This window comes from Piliocolobus tephrosceles, chromosome 1, assembly GCF_002776525.5.
Source record: "Piliocolobus tephrosceles isolate RC106 chromosome 1, ASM277652v3, whole genome shotgun sequence".
Lineage (NCBI taxonomy): Eukaryota > Metazoa > Chordata > Mammalia > Primates > Cercopithecidae > Piliocolobus > Piliocolobus tephrosceles.
This window is the reverse complement of record NC_045434.1, coordinates 193,435,353-193,460,291: the sequence shown is the minus strand read 5'-3', so window position 1 is coordinate 193,460,291 and position 24,939 is coordinate 193,435,353. Positions and strand designations below refer to the sequence as shown.

The following is a 24,939-nucleotide window of genomic DNA, read 5'->3' as shown; positions in this document are numbered from 1 at the left end:
GGAGTGCAGTGGCCGGATCTCAGCTCACTGCAAGCTCCGCCTCCCGGGTTCACGCCATTCTCCTGCCTCAGCCTCCTGAGTAGCTGAGACTACAGGCGCCCGCCACCTCGCCCAGCTAGTTTTGGTATTTTTAGTAGAGACGGGGTTTCACTGTGTTAGCCAGGATGGTCTCGATCTCCTGACCTCGTGATCCGCCCGTCTCGGCCTCCCAAAGTGCTGGGATTACAGGCTTGAGCCACTGTGCCCGGCCGAATGAAGGCATTTTAAAGAATTTTCTATCTTTTTCCACATTACTTCTTCACATACTTAAAGGTAACTCTCATGTTGAAACTAGTCACTATTCTTACCCTCAGACAAGTTACCATCTGCTATTCAGATCTATTCCAGTCTTCCTCCTAGCATGTCATCCTCCTTTCTTCTTTTCTAACTTTTCTTGTTTTAACAGCTTTTTCTTTCTGGCTATGTTGCCCACTGTGGATTATTCAGCTTTATGTCCCTATAAATTGACATTCTCTCTCCAAAAAATTTGGAAATTTCTGGCATTCCCAGCTTCTTCATAGATAACACAGGCTTTGGAATTTTTTTAGATAAAAGAGTAGAGGTGGGATAGTTTTCTAGCTTTGAGAGTTTCATGTAGCCCAGAATCTGTTAACAAGGTAGTATCACTGTTACATTTTGAGGAAGCACACTACCAAAGCCGGCATTCTAAGTTTGCTTTCCTTCCATGACAGTCTGAGTAACCTTTACATACTTGAGTTGTCCCTAAGTGATTCAGTTTATACCAGTGTGATGATAAAATTATGGAAATGTCCTTTCTGCTTAACATTCTGATTATGATTTATACCCCACCAGAAAAAGTGATATTAAATATTTGAAGTGTTGTTAATACATCTCTTTTGTGCCTTTCTCCTCAAAACTATGAGATTCTCAAAGGTAAGAAGCTCTTTAGGCCAAGCATGGTGGCTCATGCCTGTAGTCCCAGCTACTGAAGAGGTTGAGGCAGAAGGATTGCTTGAGCCTGGGAGCTCAAGGCTGCAGTGAGCCATGATCACACCATTTCTCCCCAGCCTGGGTAACACAGCATGACACTGTCTCTAAAAAATTTTTAAATAAAAATAGGCTTTGATTTTGCCAGTATATAACTTTTGTATCCCAGCTACCACATTGCCTTGTATATAACAAATAATATTTATTAAACTGAATTAAATGATTAATCACAGATGGCAATGGATAAATAACTTTTCACATAGAATCTCTTGTACTGGCACATAAATTTGTGCTAAACTAATCACCATATGCCCAGTCATTATATGCAGGTAACTCAGAAAGCCTATATCCAGCCCAGAAGCCACTTTCTCTCTTGTTAATCCTGTAATATGGTCCCTTGTTTATTCAAGGAATCTACTATACCGCTATGGTAGGTGTCAGTTTCTATTGTTAATGCCTCGTAACTTGGTTCAGTTAAAAGTTCTTATCCAGCTGGCCTTGGTGGCACAAGCCTGTAGTCCCAGCTACTCTGGAGGCTGAGGCAGGAGGATCACTTGAGCCTGGGAATTCCACTCCAGCATGGGCAACATAGCAAGACCCCATCTCAAAAAAAAAAAAAAAAAAAAAGGCTCTCATGCATTTACCACACGTAATAATCAGCTCTAGAACATATTACCAAGAATAGAGTACACATCTGTATAAGTAAACTCATCTCGGATAAGTGTGATATCATAAAAGGAACGTTTATATTTATCTAAAATACATTGCAGAGAGCAATTTGACACTTTTTTTGTTGTGTTTTATGTGATATAGAAACATCAACTATATCAAAACTCTTATGGGTTTTGATATATTTGGAGTATCAGGAGTAGGCAAACTTTTTCTGTAAAGTGCCAAATAATAAATATTTTAGGCTTTGCAGGTTATATGTCTGTCACAACCACTCAGCTTTGCCATTGTAGAGTGAAAGTAGTATAGATAACACGTAAAATGAATGTGATTATGCTCCAATCAAACTTTATTTATGGACACTGAAATTTAAATTTTGTATAATTTTACATATTACTAAATATTATTCTATTAGTTTCTTAACCATTTTAAAATGTAAATACCATTCTTAGCTCATAGCAATACAAAAATAAGGAGAGAGTGGCTGGGCGCAGTGGCTCACGCCTGTAATCCCACCACTTTGGGAGGCCAAGATGGGCAGATCATTTAAGGTCAGGAGTTTGAGACCAGTTTAGCCAACATGGTGAAACCCCATCTCTACTAAAAATACAAAAATTAGCCAGGTATGGTGGTGCAAACCTATAATCTCAGCTATTCAGGAGACTGAGAATCGCCTGAACCTGGGAGGCAGACATTGCAGTAAGCCAAAATTGTACCACTGCACTCCAGCCTGGGTGATAGAGCAAGATTCCGTCTCAAAAAAAAAAAAAAAAAAAAAAAAGGAGAGGACGAGATTTGGCCTGTTGCTTATAGTTTGCGGACCCCTGATACAGACCAGAAAAGTGGTTTATTACATTTGCTGCCTTTGTACTGTTTTGGAGAGTAGCAGCTGGGATCTTAGCATCTTCATTCAGTGTCAAAGTATTTTTTGTCTTACTTATGATTAGAAATGGAAAACAAAAGATGAGACATTCATTTCTATTTATCAAGCAGTCAGGGTACAGCTGAACTGTAATCTAAAATACATACTGCTGGGCACAGTGGTTCAAGCCTGTAATCCCAGTGCTTTGGGAGCCTGAGGCAGGAGGATCGCTTGGGTCCAGGAGTTCAAGACCCATCTCTATTAAGACAAAAATTAGCTGGGCATGATGATATGCCTGTAGTCCCAGCTACACAGGAGCCTGAGGTAAGAGGATCATTTGAACCCAGGAGTTTGAGGTTGCACTGAGCTATAATCATGCCACTGCACTCCAACCTGAGCAAGAGCAAGACCCCATCTCTACAAAAAAATAAATAATAAAATATGTACTGTAACCACCACAGCACCCTGTTTCTGCCAGTTTTCCAAATTGCATTGTGTTAACTGTGGTGTTATATTCAGTGATGATCCTGGATATCCCCTTCATTTGGTTTGTATTTTAAGGATCTACCTCCATTTCACCCTAAGGAATAAAGAAACCACAATTCCCGGCCAGGCGCGGTGGCTCAAGCCTGTAATCCCAGCACTTTGGGAGGCCGAGATGGGCGGATCACGAGGTCAGGAGTTTGAGACCATCCTGGCTAACACGGTGAAACCCTGTCTCTACTGAAAAATACAAAAAGCTAGCAGGGCGAGGTGGCTGGCGCCTGTAGTCCCAGCTACTCGGGCGGTTGAGGCAGGAGAATGGCGTAAACCCGGGAGGCGGAGCTTGCAGTGAGCTGAGATCCGGCCACTGCACTCCAGCCCGGGCGCCAGAACAAGACTCCGTCTGGGAAAAAAAAAAAAAAAAAAAGAAACCACAATTCCCAAATTCACCTTTTCTTTAGCCAAGTTTTAGAGATATATAATGAACATGATAAAGAAAGTAAAATGATGTGTTTTTTTTGTTTGTTTGTTTTTGGTTTTTTTTGACACAGAGTTTCTCTCTTGTTGCCCAGACTGGAGTGCAATGGTGCGATCTCGGCTCACAGCAACTTCCGCCTCCTGGGTTAAAGTGATTCTCCTGCCTCAGCCTCCAGAGTAGCTGGGATTATAGGCGCCCACCACCACGCTCGGCTAATTTTTTGTATTTTTAGTAGAGATGAGGTTTCGTCATGTTGGCCAGGCTGGGCTTGAACTCCTGAACTCAGGTGATCTGCCTGCCTCAGCCTCCCAAAGTGCTGAGATTACAGGCATGAGCCACCTCACCCAGCCAGAAAAATGATTTTTACTCTGAGCTTTTGGTATACTTTAGTGTTTTAAGCGCTGGTATAAATTTAAGATTGGGGGCCGGGCATGGTGGCTCACGCCTGTAATCCCAGCACTTTGGGAGGCCGAGGCGGGTGGATCACGAGGTCAGGAGATTGAGACCATCCTGGCTAACATGGTGAAACACTGTCTCTACTAAAAAGTACAAAAAAAAATAGCTGGGCATGGTGACGGGCACCTGTAGTCCCAGCTACTCGGGAGGCTGAGGCAGGAGAATGGCGTTAACCCGGGAGGCTGAGCTTGTGGTGAGCTGAGATGGCACCACTGCACTCCAGCCTGGGTGACAGAGCGAGACTCCGTCTCAAAAAAAAAAAAAAAAAAAAAAAAAATTTAAGATTGGGTATCTACAGAAAACATCTTAGAAGGGTCCTTCTTTCTAATTATTACCTTTTTTTTTTTTTTTTTTTTTGAGGTGGAGTCTCGCTGTATCACCTCAGCCTCCCAAGTAGCTGGGATTGCAGGCACGTACCATCATGCCTGGCTAATTTTTGTATTTTTAGTAGAGACGGGGTTTCACCATGTTGACTGGGCTGGTCTCAAACTTCTGACCTCAGGTGATCCACCTTCCTCAGCCTCCCAAAGTGCTGGGATTACAGGCATGAGCCACCATGCCCGGCGAGAAATCTGTTTTGAAAGTACTAATTAGTGGCCGAGTGCAGTGGCTCATGCCTGTAATCCCAACACTTTGGGAGGCCGAGGTGGGAGGATCACTTGAGGTCAGGAGTTCACGACCAGCCTGGTCAACATGGGAAAAAACCCATCTCTACTAAAAATACAAAAAATTAGCCAGGCACTATTGCGTGGGCCTGTAGTTCCGGCTACTTGGGAGGCTGAGCCAGGAGAATTGCTTGAACCTGGGTGGCGGAGGTTGCAGTGAACCAAGATCGTGCCATCGCACTCCAGCCTGGGCGACAAGAGCAAAACTCCATCTCCAAAAAAAGAAAACAAAAAATATATTTCTCTGAGGAAAATTCCCCAATTCACAGCTTTTTTGGGCAGTATTTACCAGTAAGTCAGAATAAAGCGACATTCTTTTTTTTTTTTAATTAATTAATTTTTTTTGAGACAGACCCTCACTCTGTGGCCCAGGCCAGAGTGCAGGGGTGCAATCTTGGCTCGTTACAACCTCTGCCTCCCGGGTTCAGGCGATTCTCCTGCCTCAGTCTCCCAAGTAGTTGGGATTACAGGCACGAACCACCACGCCCGGGTAATTTTTGTAGTTTTAGTATTTTGGCCAAGTTGGTCTCGAACTCTGGACCTCAAATAATCTGCCTGCCTCAGCCCCATAACGTGCTGGAATTACAGGCGTGAGTCACTGTGCCTGGCCCCTTTTTTTCTTTTTTTTGAGACAGGGTCTCACTCTGTCTCCCACACTGGAGTGCAGTGGTGCAATCACATCTCACTGAAGTCTCGACCTTCTGGCCTCAAGCAGTCCTCCCCGCTCAGCCTCCCAAGTTGCTGGGACCACAGATGTGTGTCACACCTTGCTAAGAGACAGGGTTTTACTATGTTACCCAGGCAGTCTCAAACTCCTGAGCTCAGGCCATCCACCCTCCCCAGCCTCCCAAAGTGCCGGGATTACAGGTGTGAGCCACTGAGCCTGGTTTTGGGGAGGTGCTTTCTAATAAATCCCTAAGCACATGTTTCTTTCAATTCCCTTCACCAGGCTCCTTTTGTTCTAATACTTGGCTGAATAAATTAATTATTCATTAACAATTCAGCAAGATATTTAAGCCTAAGAAATCTTTAGTTCCTTTGGGACATTTTCTCTGATATTTTTCTCACATTATTTGCTCTGTTAATGTGTAAACTTATGAATAAATCTTATTTATTGCAAACATGATTCTGGTTGCTACTAATCATTGAGGAAGTAGGAGTTAATAATACTGTTCATAGACCTACTACCAGAAAAATTCAAATGAACCTCTGTTTCAGCTGATCAGCAACAGATTGCTGTCAGCTAGTCTTTCTCTTGTTTTTCCTTATATTCACTCTTCTCTGTGGCCCAATAATTAGTTGTCTTTTGCTTATTTGTAAGACAGAGACAACCTGCTGATGTGCATTCAGTTCTCAGAATGTTATTTTAAATCAGCTTTGAACTAATGGACTATGCCAAGTTTTAAAAATAATTTTTTTCTAACCGATTTAATTAGTCACTACAACAGATGTAGTTGTCACATCTGTTAGAAACATATTAGTATGATGCATTTGTCTTTTATGGGCTTTTTAAAATCACTGTACAAATTTGTAGTTAATAACTCTCCAGTTATTGCCACTCTAATCTTATTGAGAAGTGAAGAATGGTGTGGGTGTGGATGTGTGGGTGTGAGGAGAGCTTGTTCCTGTAATGTGAAATCAACCGAAGGTATAGCACTTTATCTCTTACTTCACCTTGGGTAAACCATCTCTTTATCTTAACTCTCACAGCTCTAGATTTTATTATATTATTCAGGTGATTATTTCAAACTGATGCTTCGGCCAGGCACCGTGGCTCACACCTGTGATCCCAACACTTTGGGAGGCTGAAGCGGGTGAATCACCTGAGGTCGGGCGTTCGAGACCAGTCTGACCAACATGGAGAAATCCTGTCTCTACTAAAAATACAAAATTAACCAGGCGTGGTGGCACATGCCTGTAATCCTTGCTACTCAGGAGGCTCAGGCAGGATAATTGCTTGAACCTGGAAGGCGGAGGTTGCAGTAAGCTGAGATCGCACCATTGCACTCCAGCCGGTGCAACAAGAGTGAAACTCCGTCTCAAAAAAAAAACCTAACACTTCACATTTTAGAGTGGTCTATTTACTAGCTCAAAGTACGTACCTTGTGATCTAAGTAAAATAACTTTGTAGTATTTCTCCAAAGCCATGTTTTCCTCTATGAGTTTGTTAAAAATGCTAACACAGAAAGCCATTTTTACTGTTATACGATTTCTCAAAAAGATAAAACATAGCTAGTTAATCAATAATAGTTTTCTATTAATATTCTATTAATATTCAATAATAGTTTTCTAATAATAGCTGTCTTTTGCATTGGTTCTGTAGAATCAAGGTAACTATTTCTTGGGTTTTTTGTTTGGTTTGTTTCGTTTTTGAGATGGAGTCTCACTCTGTCACCCAGGCTGGAGTGCAATGGTACAATCGCGGCTCACGGCAACCTCCTTCTCCTGAGTTCAAGCTGTTCTTGTGCCTCAGCCTCCTGAGTAGCTGGGATTACAGACACCCGCCACCACACCTGCCTAATTTTGTATTTTTAGTAGAGATGGGGTTTCACCATGTTGGTCAGGCTGGTCTCGAACTCCTGACCTGAAGTGATTCGCCCACCTCAGCCTCCCAAAGTGCTGGGATTACAGGAATGAGCCACTGGGCCTAACCTCAAGGTACCTGTTTTTTATATATCAAATTTTCTTAAATGCTTATTATGACTTTTATCAATTTTTAGAACTGAGAATTCTGTGAAATCCTGCCAAACAAATTTAATTTTGTTCCATTCTAACTTCAGAGTTTTTGTACTGGTCATAGCTCCTTTATCTCCATCTTCATCCCTCCACCCCTACCCTTCATAGTGTAATGAAATAAAACTGATCACCAAAGGCTTCTGGTCTCTTAGACATGCTTAGTATAACCTTTAATATTTGCCCAAACACTTTGACTTCTGTAGATCTATTCAGATTTGAGAACACTCATTTGATCTGTGGAGTTCTTGCTGGTGAGTGCAGTGTAAAGGCAAAATTTTCTATTATCTAATAGTTAAAATTTTGCATCCAGCATGGATTTTGAAGCTGTTTGCTTTTACATTCACCTGTTCTGGGGATAATCTAATAACAGCACTATTTAGGAAATTACAAAAACAATGTTTGATGGATAATTATCATTGGCTAATTTCATTTGCTGTCCTTTGTGAGAAGCTGCATTGTGGAATTATTTTCCTATCATAAGCAATTTTATCAACTCTAGTAAAGGCCCACATCTTCCGGAATAAGCCCCTTTATCCAGATTTTATACAAGCGTAATCTTTATATACCAGAGAATAGCAATAGACTGTGAAAATGACTCTGAGTTTCATGGATAAGCTAGTGAGCACTCTAAGGATATATTTCTAGCTAGAAACGAATAGCATACAACCTTAAAAAAAAAAAAAAAAAGGCAAGAGAGGGTACATCCAAGAGAGAAAAATTAGAATGAAGAGAGATGTATTGCATGACGAAGAATGTCACACTAGAGAGGAAAGATAGAATTTTAACATCACCTTTTGCTAGCCCATCGTTACTCTGTTGTTAGTTTATCCCCATCTTGAGTGTTTGTGATTCTAATGTCCTTTTTTAAACTTCTGAGTGGCCGGAGTTTTCCACTGAAACTGTACAGAACTATTATTTATCAAGCTTTTGGGGGTGGGAACCAGAGGATGTTTCTCTTTTCGGTAATTTTTGTTCTTCTGTCTTCATTTGTTTCCTTTTTTGGCTGAAGAATGGGCTCCTACTGCTTGACCTGTCATCTTTATGTGCTGTTTACACATGGCTTTTGCAAAAGAAGCCATTACCACATCTGATTTATCTTTTATTGCAAGTGCCCATTTAAAAGCATTTGTTTTAACTTAAAAAAAATTGTTTTAATCATCAGGCTAATGTTCCTACTGATTATTATACAACCTAGGGAAAGACTGATACAATGTTTCAAAATAGGAAATTACAAATATTTATATTAATGTATAAAGACATATGTTTTGCTCTTAAGAGATTTTCCCTTAGGCACTTAAAGCCATTCTTTGCTGAGACATAACCTTGTCATGTTTTGTTAAAGAGAAGAATATAGAAACAAAGCACTCGCAATTAACTGATCTTATCAGGATTAAATTCTACATTTTTTAGTTTGCATGTTGCAGACCATCTGGGGGTATACTTAAATATATTGTTGATAATTTAAGTGACTGTAATATTTATTGTTTACTTTAGTTAAGAACCAGGAGCTGGACTCTTCTGCTGGGTATCTTCCTTCTGTGCTTAGCAAGATAACCTCGATTCCTGCTGGTTCTGTGGGCATTTGCACTGCAAAGCATTTCTTACTGGGTTTGCAAAGCAAGGGTAATGTGCTCTATGGGTGTATGTGTGTCTGTGCACCCTCACTCCCTATTCCCACTGCCATCTCTGTTCACTTACTTTTACATATCAAAACTTCTTTTTCTCAATCTATGTAAATCTTATTAAAAATCTTAATGAATCCCTTTTCCCAGACATATAGAAACACTAATAAGTTTTATGTATTAAATTTTCCTCAGATATTTGCATTTCAGCAAACCACAAAGTCATTGCACAGATGATGGTGACTGATTACAGCATTGGTCATATCATTATTACAAGGCCAGCCTTAAGTCTCATTTTACTTGACAGAATGCAAAATAAAATGATGATAATGTGAAAAACAATGGTATAGTTTAACGGATGTGGTGGATTGGGGACTACATTGTGTAAAGTGACTGCAGAGGTATATGCTAAATCTCAGACTCTCTTTTTGAGGAAAATGTAGTAATTTCAAGGAGCAAATGTGTGGGTAATAGCAATATAGAAAGGTAAGCTTTAAGGCTAGAAACAGTAATAAATTTCTGACATTTTAAAATAGCTGTAAGTTGTGTGACTAATCAGAAATATTTTCTTTCTTAACAGACAGTATATATCCCAAAACTATCCATTATTCCTGAGGATCTTGGTTCAGGAATATTTATGAAATAGCCTCATAGTATACCCATTTTAATTCTCCTGTCACAGTTTCTTTCTTCAAAGTTGTGATGTTCTCTAAAGTATAATGAGGACCTGTTTGAGAACTTGCTAACAAAAGCTGAAAGGAAGCCCAATTTTAGTTAAATCCATAGGCTTTGACCACTTCAGGAGTGCAAGAGACACCATGTAGGGACTTCATATCTTTATTGCTTTGGTTCATGTTACTTTGCAAAAAGTAATATTTTAAGAAATATAAATCATTCTGGATATGAATTGTGATGTGATAGTATCGATCTATAGTGTATACTGCTAACCTAAAGTTATTGTTTAGATCAGTTTTGGGGATACTTTGATTGTTTTTTTTTTTTGTTTTTGTTTTTTTTTTTTTTTTGAGGCGGAGTCTCGCTCTGTCGCCAGGACTGGAGTGCAGTGGCTGGATCTCAGCTCACTGCAAGCTCTGCCTCCTGGGTTTATGCCATTCTCCTGCCTCAGCCTCCGGAGTAGCTGGGACTACAGGCGCCCGCCACCTCGCCCGGCTAGTTTTTGTATTTTTAGTAGAGACGGGGTTTCACCATGTTAGCCAGGATGGTCTCGATCTCCTGACCTCGTGATCCGCCCGTCTCGGCCTCCCTAAGTGCTGGGATTACAGGCTTGAGCCACCGCGCCCGGCCTTTTTTTTGTTTTTGTAAATGGAGTCTCATTCTGTCACCAGGCTGGAGTGCAGTGGCATGACCTCAGCTCACTGTAACCTCTGCCTCCTGGGTTCAAGCGATTCTCATGCCTCAGCCTCCTGAGTAGCTGGGATTATAGGCACGCACCACCATGCCTGGCTAATTTTTGTATTTTCAGTAAAGATGGGGTTTCACCATGTTGGCCAGGCTGGTCTCGATCTCCTGACCTCATGATTCACCCGCCTCGGCCTCCCAAAGTGCTGGAATTACATGCATAAGCCACTGCGCCCAGCCGATCTTTAATATTTTATATTCCCTATTGCCATCATGACTTTGGCAAGAGAGTGATAATTTCCTTTGAGTATCTTCACTGTTTCAGAGGTAGATACCTAAGTAGAAAGTTTACTAAGGAATTAAATCACAGATAACCACTTTTTTTCTTAGGATGGAGTCTTGCTGTGTTGCCCAGACTGGAGTGCAGTGGCGTGATCTCAGCTTACTGCAACCTCCGCCTCCCGGGTTCAAGCAATTCTCCTACCTCAGCCTTGCGAGTAGCTAGAATTACAGGCAACTACCACCATGCCCAGCTAATTTTTTTGTATTTTTAGTGGAAACGGGATTTCACCATGTTGACCAGGCTGGTTTCAAACTCCTGACTTCAAATGATCCACCCGCCTCAGCCTCCCAAATTGCTAGGATTACAGGCATGAGCCACTACACCCGGCCAACAACCACATTTAAATCACTTTCCTGATAATATCCTTTCTACCTCTAAATCAGAAAACATTAAAATACAATGAAACTACAACTTAAATGTGAAGTATTTCTTTTCCACCGGATATACAGATATATTAAATTTATCATCATTGACTTTGACTTTTTTTTTTTTTAACCCCAAGTTTATAACCTCCACCTGCCAGGCTCAAGTGATCCTCCCACCTCAGCCTCCTTAGTGGCTGGGAATATAGGCACATGCCACCACACCTGGCTAATTTTTTGTGTTTTTGGTAGAGATGGGGTCTTGCCACATTATCGAGGCTGGTCTCGAACTTCTGGACTCAAACGATCTGCCCGCCTCACCCTCCCAAAGTGCTGGGATTAAAGGTGTGAACCACCTCACCCAGCTGACTTTGACTTTCAAAACCAACTAACTAAATGACCAAAGTTTGATATGATATTCCCCTTATAAAAGATAACTTTTATACTATGTACCAGTTACTAGCTTATAATTCTTCCCTCTAACTACTTTTTTCTTTTAGAAACCTATTAAGGCTTATTTTTTTTACTGTTTTTAAAAGGCTTGGAAGATATTAAGGATTTTTTTAGCACTTTCTGCATAAATTGTTTACTGGACTCTTCAGGTTTTAAAGATCATTTCAGTACTGAAACCAGATACAAGTGCTTGCATAAGAAAATAATCACTTTATTACAAAATTAATACATACTTATTTTAGAAAGGTTAGGAAATACAGAAAAATCACAAACAAAAAGATCGTTTGCAATCCCATGATTATTAATATTTTTGTACACCTTAAAATCTTTTTCTTGTTTTTTTGAGATGGAGTCTCTCTCTGTCACCAGGCTAGAGTGCAGTGGCGTAATCTCGGCTCATGGCAACTTCTGTCTCCCAGGTTTAAGTGATTCTCCTGCCTCAGCCTCCCAAGTAGCTGGGACTATAGGCACATGCCATCACACCCAACTAATTTTTGTATTTTTAGTAGAGACAAGGTTTCACCATGTTGGCCAGGATGGTCTCAATCTCTTGACCTCATGATCCACCTGCCTCAGCCTCCCAAAGTGCTGGGATTACAGGCGTGAACCACCGTGCCTGTCCACCTTAAGATCTTTTTCATGTATATATGTATACATTGGAAAATATAATTTTTAAATGGCTAAGAAAGCATAACTGATCAAGAGGAGGGTTTAGTCTTTGAATTATATAGAAAGATAAAGTGAGATAATAGCAGTGTGTTTTCTTACTTTTAATAGAGAAAGGAGTTGTTTTTCTATTGCCACTCAAAGGTAAAATTGGTCTTCACTAAATGGGGAACAAGTGACTAAATGTGTGGGGATAAAATTACTACACAGGTACTCTTACATGGCTCTTATGTAGCAAAATTTTAGAAAAATTTTCAGTATATATTTTCACTTTGATCTCTTAAAGGATAAGACAGTCTTGCAAGCATAACTGTGGTTCTTTTTTTTTTTTCTTCTTTGAGATAGAGTCTCACTGTCACCCAGGCTGGAGTGCAGTGGCACAATCTCAGTTCACTGCAAGCTCCGCCTCCCGGGTTCACGCCATTCTCCTGCCTCAGCCTCCCGAGTAGCTGGGACTACAGGCGCCCACCACCATGCCCAGCTAATTTTTTGGATTTATAGTAGAGACAGGGTTTCACCGTGTTAGCCAGGATGGTCTCCATCTCCTGACCTCGTGATCCGCCAGCCTCAGCCTCCCAAAGTGCTGGGATTACAGGTTGAGCCACCACGCCCAGCCAACCGTGGTTCTTTTGATAGTCTCTTCAAATATGTAAATCCTTACTTCAAAAATAACCTGAAAAGAAAAAGACTCTGAATTGCATTTAATGGAACGGCAGCAAAATACCTATAAAACACCCATATCTTGCTTTTTTTTGAGCTGGAGTTTTGCTCTTGTTGCCCAGGCTGGAGTGCAGTGGCACAATCTCGGCTCACTGCAACCTCCACTTCCTGGATTCAAGCGATTCTCCTGCCTCAGCCTCCCGAGTAGCTGGGATTACAGGCATGTGCCACCATGCCTGGCTAATTTTGTATTTTTAGTAAAGATGGGGTTTCTCCATGTTGGTCAGTCTGGTCTTGAACTCCCCACCTCAGGTGATCACCCACCTTGGCCTCCCAAAGTGCTGGGATTGTAGGCATGAGCCACTGTGCCCAGCCCATATCTTGCTTTTAATAATCTGGAATTCATAGGTCAAAAAAGGGGTAATAATTTATAACTCATAAAGGCACATATATAATCAGGGTCTGATGATTCTGAGACATAATCCCTTTGCATAAATAGTTTTTGAGAGAAAGCCTTTAGGAAAAAAAATCTTGTTTTCTTCCCCAAAACAAAGAAAATACTGAATTATCATACTTATCAGGAGCCATTGACTTTTTAAATGAAATTGAGAATCTTCAAATAATGTTTCTGTTCAATTAAATATTTGTCTAATATTCTTTTTTTCATATTATTAAAACCAACTAGATATCATTGTAGTACTTTATATATATAGGCAGCCAGTCTTTCTATCATAGGATCTTTCTTCCTTTTTCTTTTTCTTTTTCTTTTTTTTTTTTTTTTTTTTGAGATGGAGCCTCCCTCCTGTTGCACAAGCTGGAGTGCAGTGGCACAATTTCAGCTCACTACAACCTCCACCTCCTGGGTTCAAGTGATTCTCCTTCCTCAGTCTCTCGAATAGCTGGCATTACAGGTGTGCACCACCTTGCCTGGCTAATTTTTATATTTTTAGTAGAGACGGGGCTTCGCCATGTTGGCTAGGCTGGTCCTGAACTCCTGACCTCAGGTGACCCACCCCGCTTGGCCTCCCAAAGTGCTAGGATTACAGGAGTGAGCCACCACACCCGGCCAGCATCTTTTTTCTTACAGATTCCCCATCAATTCAGGTAAGCAACATCTAGATTAACACCTTTGAATCACATTAAGTCTCAACTTTGCCTTTTTGTCACTGAGGATGGTTCAGACACAGCCATATATTATCTTCTACTTGAGAAGATCCCTTTCAAGTTTTCAGGCTAATTTGGTAGTGCAGTTGCAGTCTTATATAATCCAGTGGCCCTTGATGATGGTCACAGCCAAAGGCAACAACACTGTCAGAATTCTTTACTGATATTAAATGCCAAATTCTGGGTGTCTTGTGATGTGGAGACTTTGTATCTTCTTCTGACCAGTCTTGTCTTCTGGCTTTTCAGCCTTCTTATATGTAAAAATGTAGTGTCAGCCACTAAGAACAGACTGTTAAGAGGAGTTTGGACGCTGTTTGTACTTCTCAAAGTTAGAGTCAGGTTTGCTATGTGTTATTTTGAGCATAATAGGACATGTCCTGAAGCTGGGCACACTGGCATGTGCCTGTAGTCCTAGCTAATCGGGAGCCTGAGGTGGGAGGATCCCTTGGGCCCAGGGATTTGAATCCTGCCTGAGCAACATAGCAAGAGCCTATTTCTAAAAAATAAATATATACATAAATAAAATAAATAGGACATGTGCTTTGGTCCTACTTGAAATACCTTCTGGTGTCATGGGAAGAAGATGGGCTCTAGAACCAGAGATAGATCTGAGTTTAAACAGCTGCCCATCTGTTCATCCATAAAATAGAAATAATGACTACTTCATAATTATTGTGTCAATAATTCAATGAAAAAACATGCTGAAGTGATTAGCACAGCACCTGGCACATGGTAAACATACAAAAATATTAGTTTTCTCTTATTTTACTGATGGAGGAGATAAAATGCTGGACTAGACTATGAGTCTGGTCAAATGAGCCACTGTTTATTTCTTCCTAAGCGTGCTTTTCTAAACATTTTAGTTACTGAATAGCACAGGGCAAAGAAGAAGTTCTCAAGTGACCTGGATCTACCTAACATACCTTCAACATGTTTTTACTGAGCATCTACTACATACCAAAAATTGTACAAGAAAGAGAGCTAAGTAAGACAATAACAAGTTCTCATCCCCCAAGGATTTCGTAGTCTAATGGAAAAGACAGATGAATATGCCAGTGGTGATAGGGTACAATGGGAACAAAAGAGGACTGTTATCTAAACATATTTTAAGCAGCCAAGGAAAATCTAGAAGAAATGACAGTTGAGCTAAGTGTGGATTTCCAGGCAGAAGGAATAACATTTACAAAGGCACAGAGGTAAGAGAAAGATGCTCTGTCCTAGGAACTAAAAATAGTTGAAGTAATGGGGAGAAGGATATATGTGAAGGTATAGCTGGATGAAGCTGGAGAGAGGTAAGGGTCAGATTTTAAAGTATTTTCTGTCTTACTAAAACCCAATGAAGGGTTTTAAACTAGAAAATTGAATTTTCAATGTTTAGTTTTAGAAATAAGCACTTTAGCAGCACGATAGATGACACATTCAAGGAAGGTTTGAGATAAGAAGGAAGGAAGAAAGGAAAGAAGAAAAACTGTTGATGGCATTTGTGGTAATCTGGATGAGGCATTCTAAGAGCTTTAACAGGCCGGGCACAGTGGCTCACACCTGTAATCTCAACACTTTGGGAGGCCGTGGTGGGCAGATTACTTGAGGTCAGGAGTTCAAGAGCAGCCTGGCCAACATGATAAAACCGTGTCTTGACTAAAAATACAAAAATTAGCTGGGCATGGTGGCACGCATCTGTAACCCCAGCTACTTGGAGGTTGAGGCAGGAGAATCACTTGAACCTGGAAGATGGAGGTTTCAGTGAGCTGAGATTGCACCACTCTACTCCAGCTTGGGCGAAGAGCTTGAACAAAGGTAGTAAATATGGGAATTGATGAGGGAAACATTAAAGCAAATAGATAAAGGAGATATTAAAATGGAATAAAAATGCCTTGGTGACATAATCTCTGGGGGTTAGTGGATAAATATAAGGAAGGAGTTGAAGATGATTCTCAGAATTCTGGCATGGATGACTGAGTGGATGGATATACCTTCTACCAATATGATAGAAATGATGGAGGGGCCAGATGTGGTGGCTCACTTCTGTAATCCCAGCACTTTGGGAGGCTGAAGCAGGCGGATGGCCTGAGGTCAAGACCAGCCTGACCAACATGGAGAAACCCTGTCTCTACTAAAAATACAAAATTAGCCAGGCGTGGTGGCGAATGCCTGTAATCCCAGCTACTTGGGAGGCTCAGGCAGGAGAATCACTTGAACCTGGGAGGCAGAGGTTGCAGTGAGCCGACATCGCACCATTGCACTCCAGCCTGGGCAACAAGAGCAAAACCCTGTCTCAAAGAAAAGGAAAAAAAAAAAGAAGAAATGATGGAGGAAGTTGGGGAGGGAAGCCCAGACAGCAGCAGAGATGAGTTTAGTTTGCAACATGTTGCATTCTACACCCCTCGGAGGATGCTCAACAAATAGTTGTCTCTGTTGTCCTAGAGATCTGCATAACAGTGTCAACTGGAAAAGCTATTTTGACTATGTGTGAGAGTGCTATAAATGGTAATCCAACCTGTTATGTTTTTCTTTTATTTCTGAAGACTAGTACATATTAGGTGCTCAGTAAATATTTGTTGGGTTGAAATTACTGTGTCTAGGGCTTTTATCATTGTTCTCTTCTATACATGCTTTGGAAAACAATAGATTGATCTGTCTAATTTAACTCAGCAGTAGGCAAAGTTTGGGTCAGGTGGTGCTGACCTAAGCAATGTTTAGTTCACCCGATGACAGACTACCACTTACCACTTGAACAAACTGGCACAAAATTGACTCTTACTTGATTGTCTTAGGTATTTTTCTGATTATTAATCAGCCTTCTCAGTTATGACAAATTATTTCAAGAAGCCCAAAGTTCCTCTCCATGTGAATGGGTTTAGATAGCTATTCACAATGCTAGGACTAGCATGTAGCAATTTCAGAAAGCCTATTTGTTTTACCAGCTGATCTGTTTTTGAACAGCTCTGTAGCCACTTGCCTGACTCAAAAGAAACAGTGAGATAAGTACCCTGGAAAGTAGCATAGCATCTTAACAATATGACAGATTCATTCTAGTGTCCCCCAGGCCCTAGCACATTATAGGTGCTCTGCTCATTGGTTGGTTGAATTAAATGAGGAAGTATACAATATGGTTTCATATACAGTATGTTATTGTATTTGATCCTCAGAACCCTATAAGTCAAACCAAGTATTATTTTCATGTTAAATATGAAGAAATTCATATATTCTTGTCAAGAATAATTGCTGTATCTCAGATACATTTGCAGACAGAGACAGCCCTGTTGTCAGTCTTTCAGTTCCATCTTTCATATCCTAAGTCATATTTGTTATCAGCCAATGAAAGATCTACCTAATATGAATTCAACTGGTGCCAGTTTGAGATGCTTTTGAGTTGCATGTTTCAAGATGGCTTGGGAGTGAAGCTGACCTGAAGTTCCTGTGTGTAGTGTGTCTTTCCTTGCCTTTATAGAGCCCTGGTTAATATTAATCAAAATGGAAGCTGGTTTACAAGTTAAGGAGCAGCAGTGATTTTCCTAATATAATACATGTAACATCGCTTTGAGTACTACAGTATGTAAGCTGGTTCAGACTATATTGTTTATTCATAGGAACACCTTCTTACCTTCTTTGTTTTTTTTTTTTGAGACGGAGTTTCGCTCTTGTTGCCCAGGCTGGAATGCAATGGTGTGATCTTGGCTCACCACAACCTCTGCCTCCCAGGTTCAAGCAGTTCTCCTGCCTTAGCCTCCTGAGTAGCTGGCATTACAGGCATGTGCCACCATGCCTGGCTAATTTTGTATTTTTAGTAGAGATGGGGTTTCTCCATGTTGGACAAGCTCAAACTCCCAACCACAGGTGATTCACCCACCTCGGTCTCCCAAAGTGCTGGGATTACAGGTGTGAGCCACTGTGCCCGGCCAGGAACACTTTCTTAAGAGTTCCTTTCTTTATTGTTTCTCTGTGGTTTGTAATATGGTCAAAGGCTCTTACCAATATTTCATGCCTAAGTGGCTTACATACAGCTCTCTGGTGAGCACATGCAGATGTCACTTGCCATGACATTTGGCTTTGGTTAGGTTCTTTCTTTTTCTTCTTTTGACTTTTATTTTAGGTACATGTGCAGGTTTGTTATGTAGGTAAATTCATGTCATGGGGGTTTGTTTTACAGATTATCTTGTCACCCAAGTACTAAGCCTAGTACCCAATAGTTATTTTTTCTGATCCTCTCCTTCCTCCCACCCTCCACCCCAAGTAGCCTCTGGTGTCTGTTGTTCCCCTTGTATCCATGTGGTCTCATCATTTAGGTCCCACTTATAAATGAGAACATGCAGTGTTTGCTTTTATTGTTCCTGTGTTAGTTTGCTAAGGATAATGGCCTCCAGCTCCATCCATGTTCCTGCAAAGGACATGAGCTTGTTCTTTTTTATGGCTGCATAGTATTCCATGGTGTGTGTGTATGTGTGTGTGTATATATATATCACATTTTCTTTATCTAATTTGCCATTGATGGGAATTTAGGCTGATTTTATATATTTGTCATTGTGAATTGTGCTACAATAAACATACACATGCATGTGTCTTAATGGTAAAATGATTTATATTCCTTTGGGTATACACCTTATAATATGATTGCTGGGTCAAATGTTAGTTCTGTTTTAGCTCCTTGAGGAATCACCACACTGCTTTACACAGTGGTTGAACTAATTTACACTCCCACCAACAGTGTATAAGCATTCCCTTTTCTCTGCAACCTCACCAGCATCTGTTATTTTTTGACTTAATTTAATAATAGCCATTCTAACTGGTGGGACATAGTGTCTCACTGTGGTTTTGATTTGCATTTTTCTAATGATCAGTGATATTGAACCTTTTTTCTTATGCTTGTCGGCCGGCCACATGTATATCTTCTTTTGAAATGTGTCTGTTCATGTCCTTTTGCCCATTTTTTAATGGGGTTGTTGTTTTCTTGTAAATTTGTTTAAGTTTCTTATAGATGCTGGATATTATAATTTTGTCAGATGCGTAATTTGCAAATATTTTCTCCAATTCTGTAGGTTATTTGTTTACTCTATTGATAGTTTCTTACACTGTGCAAAAGCTCTTAAGTTTAATTAGATCCCATTTGTCAGTTTTTGCTTTTGTTGTGATTGCTTTTGGCATCTTCATCATAAAATCTTTGCCAGTTCTTGGCTGGGTGCAGTGGCTCATGCCTGTAATCCCAGCACTTTGGGAGGCCGAGGTGGGCGGGTCATGAAGTCAGGAGATCAAGACCAGCCTGGCTAACATGGTGAAACCCCGTCTCTGCTAAAAATACAAAAATTAGCCAGGCGTGGTGACACACGTCTATAGTCCCAGCTACTTTGGAGGCTGACGCAGGAAAATCGCTTGAACTCAAGAGGCAGAGCTGGCAGTGAGCCAGGATCACGCCACTACACTCCAACCTGGGTGACAGAGCGAGATTGTGTCTCAAAAAAAAAAAAAAATTACCAGTTCCTGTGTTCGGAATGCTATTGCCTAGGTTGTCTTCCAGGGTTTTTATTAGTTTTGGGTTTTACATTTCGGTCTTTAATCCATCTTGAGTTGACTTTTGTATATGGCATAAGGAAGGAATCCAGTTTCAATCTTGGGTTTATGGCTAGCCAGTTATCCCAGCACCATTTATTGAATAGAGAATCCTTCCTTTCCTCATTGCTTGTTTTTGTCAGCTTTGCCGAGGATCAGATAGTTGTAGGTGTGTGGCCTTATTTCTAGGTTCTCTATTCTGTTTCATATGTCCATTTTCATACCAGTACACCACGCTAGTGTTTGTTTTGTTGTTGTTGTCGTTGTCGTTTTCTTTTCTTTTTTTTGCGGCGGAGTCTCACTCTATCACCCCAGCTGGAGTGCAGTGGCTTGATCTCAGCTCACCGCAACCTCCACCTTCCGAGTTTAAGCAATTCTCCTGCTTCAGCCTCCCAAGTAGCTGGGACTACAGGCACACGCCACCATGCCCAGCTCATTTTTGTAGAGACAGGATTTTGCCACTTTGGCCAGGGTGGTCTCGAACTCCTGACCTCAGGTGATCTGCCCGCCTCAGCCTCCCAGAGTGCTGGGATTACAGGCATGAACGGGGTTTTGCATTGTTGGCCAGGCTGGTCTCAAACTCCTGACCTCAGGTGATCTGCCCGCCTCAGCCTCCCAGAGTGCTGGGATTACAGACATGAACCACCAAGCCCAACCCACCATGCTCTTTTGGTTACTATAGCCCTGTGGTATTGTAGAGATCTTTCACCTTCCTGGTTAGCTGGCATTCCTAGGTATTTTATTCTTTTTGTGGCAAGGTTATTTATTTTTCAAATGACTCATTCATTTCCTACTAGTGTGAATTCCTTCTTCTTCCACCTAGAGCACCTTTCTTTTAACTTTAGGAATAGGTCCATCTACTGGGATGGTATCGTCTCATCCACATGCTCTTCCAGGTACAGTGCTCCCGCAGTATCTGTGGGACCTTGGTTCCAGGACATCCCCTGGATACCAAAATCCACAAATGCTCAAGTCTTGGATTTAAAATGATATGGTATTTATATATAACCTATGCATATTCTCCTGAATACTTTAAATCATCTCTAGATTACTCATAATACCTAATACAATATAAATACTATGTAAATAGTTGTTATACTGTATTCTTTAAGGAACAATGACAAGAAAAAAGTCTGCACATATTCAGCAGAGATGCAGTTTTTTTTCCAAATGCTTTTGATCCATGGTTGGTTGAATCTATGGATGCAGAACCCACAGATACAGAGCGCTGACACTACTTGCTTTAGAACTGTTTTTCCTGTGGAGTGAGGTATTCCGCCCAGGAGGGAACTCTGTGTTTCCAGGATTTATTTCTCTTGGAGGTTGGAAGTGTTGTGTCTTTCATCTGTGAAGAAATACATATCAGCTGCTAGGTCATTTTAATTGTTTACAAAGAAACATTTCACCATTTTTGATACCATGTTTGATGTCATGACAATGATTGAAGTAAGCCTGTGCTAGATGTACTCAACTTCTGTCTCCCTGACAACTAGTCTAGATTTTGGCTTCTCCATGCAGGGCTAGTGTGAGAATACATACGGCTTGGAAATATGAAACATTTTTCAACCTGATTAGGTTCCTTACGAATATATTTTGCCTGTAATCCCAGCACTGTGGGAGGCCATGGTGGGAGGATTATGGGAGGCCAGGAGTTTGAGATCAGCCTGGACTACATAGTGAGACCCTGTTTCTACAAAAAATGTAAAACCTAGCCAAGTTTTGGTGGAGCATGCCTGTAGTTCTAACTATTCTGGAGGCTGAGGCAGGAGGATCCCTTAAATCCAGGAATTCAAGGCTGCAGTGACCTATGGTTACACCACTGTACTGCAGCCTGGGTGACAGAGTGAGACCCTGTCTCAAAGAAAAAAAAAACAATATATTTTGACTGACTCACAAATTGCATTGTGTCCTGTGCATAGTAATAACTTAGGCATTTAGGAATGACAAAGTAACTCCTTTAAGTATGTTACACAAGGAAGACCATAGGAATATAAATTGCTGGATAATTGTTTTTCAGATTAATAATGATACAGAAATAGGACCAAAATGAGGTTGGAACTGCTTAAGCTGCTGATAATGTGTAGTGAACAGCAGTTCTTCCTTTTGACCATGTTATCAGCTAAGATTCATAGTTTATATTAGTAGCAATGTTTTTGAGGCTTCCAAAAATCACTGTTGATTCTCAGAGTTCATTCTCCCACTTATACCTAATCTTCTTGCTTTTGTATGTGTTCATTCATTTGTAGAGTATAAATGGCATTCGCACAGAGGAGATGGCTGTCGTGACAAAGGGGCCATCTACTAACCCTGACTCTGAATGGGAGGGTCCCAAGCATTCGGTAGTTCCTAGTAAAAGCCAGATGACCACCCCGTCGGAGTCTCTGCAAAGCTTTGCCTTTGGCTTCCTTTCCATAAGCAGCAAGGAGACAGAAGAGAAGGAGGAGGGGGCAGCTGGCTATCTTGATATTAAGGAGATGCCAAGAGGCCCAACTGGGGAATGTATAGGAGTGGAGGAACAGGCCGGTGCCTTAAAGTTCTCAGTAACACCAGCTTCCTGTCAGCTGCAACCTGGTGAAAAAAAGGCAGAGAGTAGTGAAGAACATGTTACACCAGGAGAGCCACTTGGAAAACAAAATGGATCATTTCTTGACTTTCATGTGGGTAACCAGTTCCCCACCCTCATTCGAAGTTTCCAGGTAGTAACTTATTCAATGATGCAGGTCTAATGACTGTCTTTGGAAGAGGGCCAGAATCTGTCCTGTGTAGGAGATGGTGGTGGTGTGCTGAGGGTAGTGGCCTCCCTGCTGTTTTCAAAATCACAGAGTAAAATTAAAGTCTTTGATTGTGCCAAAGAAATTCATTCAGAGCAATTAACTCCATGGCTAGAAATACTTTCTTCTCTGATAACTGAACAAAACTCCAGCTGTCGGTCTTTATGAAGCTGGTTAAGTGTGTTCATCTTTTCCTTGCTCAAGTGTGGGCCATGGAAAGAGGTGAATTGTGGCAACTTCTTTGGTGAGGAGGCTTCAGTGTTCTGAGACCATGCTTAAAAAATTCAAATACTCTTAATTAAAGGGGCAACTCATCTTCTTATGAGATTTCAGGCCCCAAATTATTTATGTACTGCAGCCACATTGTGCAGCCCACCACTCCCACTGACCCCACCCACAAGAGCTTCCAGGATCATAGGCACTGATTTCCTATGCTAAGGTGGTTGGCCACTTAACCTTATCACAATCAAATGGTAGTTTCAGGGTGATTTATACTCCTGGGGAAGGTGAGCAGATGGACAAGAAGGCCTTTGATATTCCACTAATGTTCATTCTTCTGAAATTCTGGGATTAATCACCAGGTGGTGGTAGAACTGATTGTTTTTTTTCTTTCCAGTTTTCCAAATACTGCCTCTTCTCAGTAACTCCAAAGTGAATCTCTGACATTGATTTGAAAGAAGTTAATGAAGTCGAGGGTAATGCATTCCATTGCCACTGCTGTTTCATGTACCGTTTGTACTTAGTGGAGGAAATGTGGCTGGTTTTCTTAATTATAATGGTACAGACACAAGGACAAATCAAAGTGATTGCTATTTGGCAAATCGTTTTATATTCAAATTCTGAAGTTCAGTCTGAAGTGTTTTATATCACCAATCATAACTGTCTGATCTTACAGCTTTCCAATAAGCTTATGAAAGTTATTACAGTAATGCTGCTTTTTAATATCCCTCATGATTTGACACCTTGTCAGGGTTACTTTGGAATACTGTCGAAGTCTTGGGCAAAAGTAAACACCTTTGGAGATTGAGCTAGCCCTTTACTTAATTAAAGCTAACACTTTGATCAGATCAGTGTCAGAAGATTACTTCTCCATTGCCTTCAGAAACACTCTAGTAACTCTTTCCTTACTGCTTCACAGCCTCCCCTGGTGAAGACACAAACTGTCACCATCTCAGATAATACCAATGCTGTGAAAAGTGAAATCCCAACCAAAGATGTCCCTATTGTCCACACTGAGACCAAGACCATCACTTACGAGGCTGCCCAGGTAGGACATGGTCTGATGCTTCAGAACCAAAGGCTGCAAACAAAATTAATAACCTTTCTTCACAGAGTTTCTGGTCATTTATCACCAAGAATACCAGGTTTTTCTGGGGCAGTTCTTTTTAGAAGAGATTACTGGTCTAAGAAGGTCCCAGACTACTTTATCTAAAGCAAAATATTGAGCAGGACACACTGGTGTGTGCCTGTAGTCCCAGCTACTCAGGAAGCTGATGTGGGAGGATCTCCTGAGCCCAGGAAACTCCATCTGAATTTTTTTTTAAAGCAAAATTGTCTTAGATCTGATTGCTTATATCCACCCAATTCATTTGCATAAGGCAGTCTAGTGTAATGGTTGAGAACTTGGGATTTGGGTCCAAAAAAACCTGAGTTCAAGTCCTGGCTCCTCCACTTACTAATCTGGACAAGTAATTGAATATCTCTGAGCCTTGGTCTCCCCTGCCCATGATGTTAATAATATCTACCTCATGGTGTTATGAGGACTTAAGTGTTTTTTTTTTTTTTTTTTTTTTTGAGACAGAGTCTCACTCACTCTGTCGCCCAGGCTGGAGTGCAGTGGCACAATAATCTCAGCTCACTGCAACCTCTCCCTCCTGGGTTCAAGTGATTCTCCTGCCTCAGCCTCTACAGTCATGCGCACATGGCTAATTTTTGTATTTTTCGTGGAGTTGGGGCTCACCATGTTGGCCAGGCTGGTCTCAAACTCCTGACCTCAAGTGATCTGCACGTCTCAGCCTCCCAAAGTGCTAGTATTATAGTTCTTTTTAGAGGAGATTACTGGTGGCCGGGCGCAGTGGCTCACGCCTGTAATCCCAGCACTTTGGGAGGCTGAGGCGGGCGGATCACGAGGTCAGGAGTTCAAGACCAGCCTGGCCAACATGGTGAAACCCTTTCTCTACTAAAAATACAAAAATTCGCTGGGCATAGTAGCAGGCATCTGTAATCCCAGCTACTCAGGAGGATGAGGCAGGAGAATCGTTTGAACACGGGAGGTTGCAGTGAGCTGAGATTGCTCCACTGCACTCCAGCCTGGGCAACAGAGCAAGAGTCCATCTAAAAAAAAAAAAAAAAAGAGGCCGGGCGCGGTGGCTCAAGCCTGTAATCCCAGCACTTTGGGAGGCCAAGACGGGCGAATCATGAGGTCAGGAGATCGAGACCATCCTGGCTAACACGGTGAAACCCCGTCTCTACTAAAAAATACAAAAAACTAGCCAGGCATGGTGGCGGGCGCCTGTAGTCCCAGCTACTCAGGAGGCTGAGCCAGGAGAATGGCGTGAACCCGGGAGGCAGAGCTTGCAGTGAGCTGAGATCCGGCCACTGCACTCCAGCCTGGGTGACAGAGCAAGACTCTGTCTCAAAAAAAAAAAAAAAAAGAAGA

The 24,939-nt window shown here is 41.3% G+C and overlaps 2 protein-coding genes across 17 annotated transcripts in view; both read left to right on the top strand.

The window, feature by feature from the left end:
• EPB41 (erythrocyte membrane protein band 4.1) overlaps nucleotides 1-24,939 on the top strand; it is a 244,419-nt gene that overhangs the window by 197,908 nt on the left and 21,572 nt on the right. For 14 of the 16 annotated variants that reach the window (XR_003309970.1, XM_031934452.1, XM_031934447.1 and 11 more), the window contains one exon: nucleotides 23,419-23,547. The exons of the other annotated variants lie outside the window; for them this stretch is intronic. Coding sequence is in view for 13 of the 14 variants with exons in the window: in XM_031934452.1 (XP_031790312.1) it covers nucleotides 23,419-23,547 (129 nt within the window). In the remaining variant the exon portion in view is untranslated. The remainder of the gene's footprint in view (nucleotides 1-23,418; nucleotides 23,548-24,939) is intronic. 16 annotated transcript variants of the gene reach the window in all.
• On the top strand, nucleotides 21,299-23,409 carry LOC113225310. Its single transcript, XM_026457224.1, has one exon. It carries the CDS (start codon nucleotides 21,783-21,785, stop codon nucleotides 22,233-22,235), a length of 453 nt encoding a protein of 150 aa, XP_026313009.1. The 5' UTR covers nucleotides 21,299-21,782; the 3' UTR covers nucleotides 22,236-23,409.

Bases quoted from the DNA above. Each gene is read 5' to 3' on its own strand.
- LOC113225310 (XM_026457224.1), top strand. From the start codon at position 21,783: ATGGCTGTCGTGACAAAGGGGCCATCTACTAACCCTGACTCTGAATGG.